Source organism: Hylaeus volcanicus, chromosome 6 (assembly GCF_026283585.1).
Source record: "Hylaeus volcanicus isolate JK05 chromosome 6, UHH_iyHylVolc1.0_haploid, whole genome shotgun sequence".
Taxonomy (NCBI): domain Eukaryota; kingdom Metazoa; phylum Arthropoda; class Insecta; order Hymenoptera; family Colletidae; genus Hylaeus; species Hylaeus volcanicus.
In genome coordinates this window covers 24654976-24663625 of record NC_071981.1, presented here as the reverse complement: position 1 = coordinate 24663625, position 8650 = coordinate 24654976, and the positions used below count along the sequence as shown (strand labels likewise).

Here is an 8650-nt window from a genome sequence, read left to right as displayed (position 1 = left end):
CTATGTAATTCAATAAATATACATATAAATAAATGTATATTACAATTGAAATGTGCGTTTGAAGTTTTCTTATATATATATACATATATATTATTTGTTTTCAGCCATTCTTATATATATATATGTACATCTCTTTAAAGGTGGAAAGGTTGTGGAACAAACTGGTGCCTATGTAATTCAATAAATATACATATAAATAAATGTATATTACAATTCAAATGTGCGTTTGAAGTTTTCTTATATATATATATATTATTTGTTTTCAGCCATTTCGACATATTCAAACCTGCACCACCTATCCAAAAATCGGCATGGACTTTCCGGACAACCCACTATTAATTCGTTTTGTTCGAATTTAAGATGGATCGTGTTAGAGAGCAATAATATTTGACGTTCTTTTCTCCTTGTTTTCGAGAAACGTTTGCCCAAGAATTTTACTTCTATAACCGTAGACGTACCGTTAGTCGTTGTTAGGGAATCGGATTAGTTTTCTCCTGTTATCAAATTAACACGTTTAACGCCATGTCACCCATATATGGGTGACAGTGCTTCACACCGAAGAACAAACGAAATTAATTTCGAACGTTCGGTAACAAAGAAAATAAATTTGAATCAAATTCTGAAACTTCGACGAAGTTATAAAAATAAATCCCACGATAAATGCTTGATTATGTAGCTTCCAATAGCCTAGAAACAAAACTTAATCGCGATAGAAATCGTCGAGAGTATCAGTCCGCCAGTCAACGTGTGTTAAATTGGAAAATGTTGAAAAGAGGAAACGAGAGAAACGTATCGGTAAACTTCAGATTTATTCGAACCCTAGGATTTTGCCCGTCACTGTCCCTTAAGAGGTTAATATACGTTAATATTTCGCGGGCCAAATAAGCTTAATGAATGGGTGAAATTGGCCCGTGGGTCGGCGCGTTGTGCACCTCTGGTCTAGAGCGAGTAGAGCCTGCGCGAAGGGGCACCCTTGCGTATAAATAAACGGACACGGCGCGAGTATTTATACGCGCGTCTCGCGCACGTACACGTGTACTTGCGAGGAGAAACGCTCAGGGCCGTATGGAGAAATACGCGCGAAGAATGGACAATCGAGGTGGCCTATAGGGATCCTTCGAGGTCCTTCTATCCACGGTAGAAGGAAGTATTCGCACGTCTTTCATGTTCATCCTCGATTTTACTTGGGAACGACATTAACATACGAGACCTTATCGAAATTCGGAATTAGATGGCTTTAGACATCGGCCGTTTCTGCTGATCGTTTTCCACGAACGCGACTTATCTCGCTGATTCCCGTCGACTGTTCGTCGTGCGAAAGTTCGTTAAACGTATTGCCGATGAATTATTGCAAAATAATGCTGAAACGGTACGCACGTATTTTCCTTCGTCTGACGTGTGCGATACTTGAACATCGAAGAATTCAATAATTTTAATCTCGTCGAATTTGTAAATAATCTCCTAAAAGTAATTCATCAATTTCGAGAGATTATACATCGTATTTCGGAATAGTACAAATAAGGTAATTATTTGTACTATTAAAAAGTAATTTATCAATTTCGAGAGATTATACATCGTATTTCGGAATAGTACAAATTGAATAAAAAAAGAATATAAATTCAACTTGAAAAAAAAAATATATATATTATTCTTGTACAGTTTCGTGATCGTATTCGAAATTGCTACGGTTAATGTTTGAGAGCGCGTTGAGATGACGCGACATCCTTATCCTTTCTGGCGGTGAATATGAATTTGTCGCAATGCGTTAAATTTTCCGGACGAGTGCGGTAAAACATGTGCCTGAAAACTCGCGACACGCACTGCGAGTAGTGCACTGACCGCGGACTACTATTTCTATTTGTCGATCGGTTTTGCTTTCTCCGTTGAACCAAAAAAAGAAAACCTATATATATGTATCGTTACCTACAGGGTGATCCGTTTGTACTCGAAACAAGATGTTTAGGAAAGTAAGAGATGTTCATCTTTATTTCGTTATTCCAAATTTTTATTTAGGAAAGAATTTCATCCGTAATTAGTACAGATCTATATTTATGAAATTCTGTAACCGTTTTTGTCGATATAACATTTATGGATGTTTTGAAAAAAAAAAAAGAAAAAACAATATTAAATTACACGTTCAGAATGTAAGTTTCAATATTTTGAAACAACATTCGTGAATTTTCTTTTCACCGTGAATTTTTAGAGATTTGTTTTTTAGATGTAGGTTTGGAGTCGCAGCAACTACTAGCGGCTATTAGCGACTCGACTTCGGTCAACATTAAATCTTGTTATATAAATTGCTATAGATTGAATTTGTTTTTCACCTCTAATTTGAATAAAGTTCGCTTATCTCTATCGTTAAAGTACGATCTGAACGTGTTAGATCATGGAACGATAGCAATAAAATACGAGTACGTAATACGCAACGATGGCATTAAAAATCGTGGCTTGGCTGGTAGAAACGTCGACCCTTACATAATCTGATATAGTTCAGAAGGTCCTGTGTCGATGTCGTTTAAAAACGCCCATTTAGCAATAAATGTTCGAAGACAATGAGTTCGAGACGAAAGTTGCAACTTTTATCGGAAGCGTAGACTTGATCGAATCATCGAGTACCGGTTAATTGCACCGTATACATCGTCGTTTGCGATACCGGTACAAATCTACACGCAGTGTACGAAACGACCGAAATGCCACGTAAACGCGACAATGACGAAGTTTCAGTCGACGCGTCCCGTTTCGTCGCGCGCGTCATATGGGTGTTTACCTTGCTATATTGTTTCTGCGAAACTAGGTTGAGGCTAGGACTGCTTTTTTCCACTTACAGTCAGGAAACTGAATTACGGTTCGCGGACGGTAACATCCCGACCGGAAGCCACTAGGGTGGTTCACAGGTTTTACCGTATTTTTCTAATATTACTTCAACTATTGTCCTATTTAGGAGGAGTCTACAGTCAGGGACAAAAAGATGAGACGATCTATTGTTTTTTAAATTTTACATATTATTTTGCAGTTCGTAGTATATATCGGGTGTAGAAATTAATTGATTATTTGATTAGAAACGAGAAGTTATCAGAAGAAAGGAATTTTTGTTTATGAAACTTTGATAAAAAGTAGAAGCGATACTATTTGTTTATAAATGTCCAAGTTTGGGAATCGCCGATTCATGGATTGGGATTTGGAAATGTACCGGTTCGCTAAGCCTTCAATAAACGTGCTTCTCGTATTCAAATTTTCAAAGGTTTCGTGGGTAAAGGGAGGGCTTAGGACTATGGACAATGACCGAAACGGACAGGGACACGTCATACCTATCGGTGACGAGTTTATTAGTGTTCTGGGTAATCGACGAATCCCACGCGGCACAGGTAAACTGTTTTCAAGCAAGAAAGTAAACTACTCGTGGACGTGGAATAAAAAATAATATAATTTTCGTTACAATACTTCATCGACAAATAAAAATTAAACGTAACAGAAATAGGAATATTTTTTTAAAAAATCCATTGCAACAGATTAATAGAAAAAAATTCTAGCAACATTTACGGAAAGATGTTTGACCCAGTCATGGGGTGGTACACCGTACCGTTCTCATTGTGTGCGGCGCACGGGACAAAGTTTTCTCATTCGTGATTGTGGTTGGTCACATCAAACGAAACGTCTTCATTACAGTAATTTTCATGTACATGTTCGTTGTCCGCAATTATGAAACGCGGCGTGGCAAAGCGTCCCCCCGGGTGGAAGTTTTCCTCTACCATTATGAGACAATTCAGAACCGGTTATAGCGTTCCCAGTGATGAGAAGGGGTTTTCGTGGCGGCGTGGGACGACGGGTCAAAAAGTTACCTTTCGTGGGTATCACGGGATCGTTTACCCTAAAATCGGATTAGTGTGCCCGTTGTGCAGGTCAAGGAACGCGAAGGGCCGAACGAAATTGTCGGATCGGCATTAGTATACGTGGAACCATCGGACCGTGAGGTACACCTAAATTTTACTCTTCAGTTGGTTATGAGACAGTGCGCTGTGGTGTTCGTCATTGGCGAATTTCATATTTTCAATTTCGAGGTAAATTTCGTTAAACACATAACGAGAAAATAACGATATAATTTTAACGTTTAGATAGTGAATGTATAGAATCTCAATCGTTATTTTAAACAATAGTCCTAGCAAAGATTTCGTACTCCGTGTTTGTTACTCGTGGAATAATATGAGATAAATATATAAATTTAACTTAAGGATAAAACGATATTTCTGGTCTCCATTACAATGAATGATTACGATGAAGAGAATCCTATTTCTACACCTAATCATTGTTAAGCATACTTGTAATCTGTTACAAGAACAACAATAAGCAAAATTTGTTGTCTACTGAACTTGACATATATAGATAATTTTAATAGCCATCACCTTGAGACTTATGTGTATACATATAGATTTAGTGTAATGGAAATCACCTTGAGAACTTAGAATGTTGGTAATATTCTATAACGAAATTGTTCGAGTATTGGGTATTTAGCTCAGCACGTGGTGCAAACTGCTCGCCTGTTTCAGTTTCACGATCAAACGTACCATTATGAAATTAGAAATTCAACCCTTCGCATTCGGAGCTATTTTATCGCAAAATGTGCAAATAGGAATCGCGTCATATTAAATAGTGTAATTTTGCAACCAATTATAATAATAATATCCATATAAATTTTAACTCTGCCGCTAATCGCTTCTGGACTACTGCCCAAAAAGAATTTAAAAATTAAAAGACAAAAAGTATTGCATTTATCGAATCGAGAATACAATAAATTAGCATTTAGTATATCGAGCTATCGATTCGATTTGATTCGAAATAACGATTCCACCTTTATTTTAATCAAATCGGAGATACCATCCAAAGAAACGTAAAGTCTAATAGAAGAGAAATGTAATAGATTTAAAAGTTAGAAAAATTTCAAACGTGTCGAAATCGGTCGTATAATATACATATTACTGGACAGTATTAGGCGTTGCGATGACGTAACGTCTAAGCGTGGGATTACATCATGCAACGGTTAGATACCAAAGGGGTTGACAATAAAGATTCCTAATCTTGATTCGATCTTTTGAAATACGTTTCGAGATACACGCGGAACGAAATTTAAGTTAGTCGCGATGAATAATGTATCGTTTCTCGATGGAGAAAATTCACCGAGCGCGAATTTCCTGTTACGCGTTACGGGGAACTATATTTGGCGTTCCGAATATGCTTGAAATCGAGTTTACGTCGTATACGGGCTGAACGTGTTACATATTATCGTTCCAGATGCCACAGAATCGGAAAAAGTGAAATTCGAGGATTCGAGGGACACGACGTGCGGTTCGTCTGGGACGGGAACCGGAGGTGGCGTGAGCAGCAACAAACGCGCCAAGAACAAGAAGAGACGCGAAGCGCAGCAGGAGTTCACGCATTCCTGGATGGTGGGTGCGTTGAAGGGTCACACTGCGCCTGTCCTCGACATGAATTTCTCCAGCAACGGCAAGTTCCTCGCAAGCTGTGCCGAAGGTATGTCTTTCCAAACTTAAAAAAAAAAAAGAAACTCGACCTGAGAGAGGACTCTATCAGCGACAATGTTTTTTTTCTTTGTCTTTTTTTTTTCCTTTTTTCGCCTAGCTTTCTTTCTTCCTTTTCTCTCTTACATTCTTTTTTCTCTTTTTTTCCATCTCTTTCTTTTCCATCTCTTTCTTTTTCATCTCTTTCTATCCTTTCTTCTCTGGTCTCTTGCATCATTGTAACGTGGCCTTTCCACGTCCAGACTTGTCGCTAAGCCGGTATAAAGTAGTATTACCAGATAAACACAACACGATCGTTCCAGTGGCAGATTAACGTTCCATTCGGTTATCGGACGAAATGTTATCTTTATGTTTTGATCGCCTACCTTGTCGAACATGGTATACGTCGTATATTGTTTTATTATAGTTTGGTTATCTTTGGTTATCTTGGAAAATTGTACAATATCGGATATATAGAAATAGAGGAGTTTGATTTAACACAGTCTAGAGAAGAAATGATTAAATGTTGAAACAGATAGTAGATTTATTTAAATCTATAGATATCCATTTATAGATGGTTCTTTATGTAAGAAATCAATGGTGTCAACGAATAAATGTTAAAATTGACAATAGATTTAATTCAATTCTCACTACAGATAATAACATTGATAATATCACTATATCTATTAAATGTATACACATATTATACACGTACTCGACAGTTCTCTGTGTAGGATATTAATGGCGTCAATGATTAAATTTTGAAATTGGGAATAGATTCTATCAATGTTCACTATACGTAACATTGAAAATGTGAATAATTAAATTTCAACATTTAATTATTGCCACTGTTAATATCCTACGTAGGATAGTATTCAGAGTCGAGTATACGTATAACTAATAGATAGAATCAACTCCTCTTTTCAAGACTGTATCAGTGGTCCTATTCGAATAATTATACGTACTTCTTAAAAGCTAATATTTTACATTCAGTTTCTCATAACTAGTCTGCGGATCTTTATGAAAATAAAATCTTTGAGAACGTACCTTCAAAAATTGAACCTAAATAGGAATTCGTTTCACTCTGAAAATCTTGCGATATAAAATTCACCTTTAATACTTTTTTTATATTATCGCATACTGTGTGCTGTTTGTAGTTTCTTGCGCATTTAAATTCCCTATAAATGCATAAAATGTATTTATCACGGTACGATCGTGGTTTGTTTGAGAAATTGTTGGTTGACCGATCGGCTGCGTCAATGGCGCGCGCAAGAATTCCCGGTTGTTGCGCGAGAAAAGTGATAAAAAGGTTGGTGTCTCTGATAGAGTCGCTCGAAGGAGAATCTTTTCTCTCTTGTTGTCGTCTGAACTCCCTTGAAGCGCAGCTACGCGTCGCAGCGGAATGATTCTCGTCCTGAGAAAGGTCGGGGGTCGTTTGTGTTTTCATAGGTGACGCGATGTTGCTTTTTTTTTTTTTTATACCTGCATGCGTCTTTTGCCGTCCCGTATTGGTGTTGTCGATAACAATAGACGATGTCTGTCTCCGCTTTAACCCGTTTCCTCGACGATTTACGACTGTATACACCCGGTAAAGTCTCTTCGTCATCGCTTAATCACTCGAGGAACGAATTTTACATGAATTTTTGTTTGCTGTAATCGAATATATCGAACTAAAGCAACCTTTAGCTGTATATCGATTTTTAACCGACTTCGAAAAGGAGGAGGTTTACTCAATTCGACATGTATTTTTTTTTTTTTTTTTTTACATACAGATAAATAAGTTGTCTCACTTTAATACCGTGTATTTCTTAATTCTAAAAGGTATTGCGATCTTAAATAACAATTGTTTTGATACACAAGTGAACGTACACATATAGTGACTGTCACTTGAAATTGTATATCTACTGGTTCAACTTTTTTGTTGAAAGCATGAAGTGTAATAATACTACAACGATGTATGTAATAATATTACAAACAATTTAATCAAATCGATGCCTAAGTGTTTAAAATTTGTTGGAAATCCATTTGCTTTCTATACAAAATATTAATTAAAGTAATTCATCACACGTGTTACTGTAAAAGTGCGTCTAATTTTTTGGTGTATGATTCTTATTCACAGCGAAGTGACAAATTTTTCCTAATTTACAAATGGCAAATTCTACTTAATTTACTAAACGATATTACAATTTTCGTAATACTTTTGTAACGTATCAAATAAAGCCACGTTAAATTATATCTTGATATATACGATTTTCAGTAATTAATTACGATTTTGGTGGATCATGTAAAGAAATCGGTCGAATTGCTAAGTGTACGATTTCAAATGACAGTCACTGCATGCGTCAATATCCCTCAAGAGGCTACAGACAAACGCGACCGTGCACGAAGTAAAAGTTATGTCGCCGTCTCGAGCGCAGTTCGACGGAACCCGTTGGACTCTCCAGAAAGGAAACACGTTTTTATACCGAAACGAATGAACTTATTACCGGACACTCGCGTTACTCGTTACGATCTTTCGTTTACTTGTACTCGTTGAAACTGAACGGGAAATGTGTACAGTGAATTACAAAATTATTGTTACACGCTGGGGGTATAACGAGGATACGAGCGACGAAAGAATTAGTAAAAGATTTCTCATTGGCGTATGGAAATTAATGGAAATTCATTCGTAATAAAAGTATTTCATTTCTTCGATAAAGCGGATCGAAGAACGAAAAATCATTTGTCAATGAGGCCGAACGATGTTCACCGAAATCAGCTGGTATCTTTACGAGTTCGTAATTTAAACATTATATTTGTGAAATGAAAGGATAAGAAACCTTTTATTGCTTCTTTATCTTTCGTATCCCTGTTGCTCTTCGTGTGTGGCAATAATTTTGTGACTCACTGTAGGTCGTTCCAGTGAAATCAAGCCGTTCGATCGTCGGCATCGCGGCCGTGTTTTGAGCTCTCGAAAAAAGATAAATGAAAGAAAGAAAACGTTATTCTCTTGACCTGTTTACATTTCGCTCTTCCGTTCCAATCTTCGTCTAAATTTATTTTCAACGACATCGCAAAGAAAGAAATTTTGTATCTGTACTTTTACTATCTTCTCTCTCTCTCTCTCTCTCTCTCTCTCTCTCTCTCTCTCTCTCTCT

General features: G+C 36.9%; 2 protein-coding genes across 2 annotated transcripts in view; both read left to right on the top strand.

The window, feature by feature from the left end:
- LOC128878785 (transducin beta-like protein 2) overlaps window positions 1-8650 on the top strand; it is a 61157-nt gene that overhangs the window by 15266 nt on the left and 37241 nt on the right. The gene's annotated exons all lie outside the window — the stretch shown is intronic.
- The window catches only part of LOC128878781 (uncharacterized), a 29053-nt gene that overhangs the window by 5622 nt on the left and 14781 nt on the right, over window positions 1-8650 (top strand). Inside the window, exon 2 of the mRNA XM_054127293.1 lies at window positions 5287-5526. Coding sequence (XP_053983268.1) covers window positions 5287-5526 — 240 coding nt within the window. The remainder of the gene's footprint in view (window positions 1-5286; window positions 5527-8650) is intronic.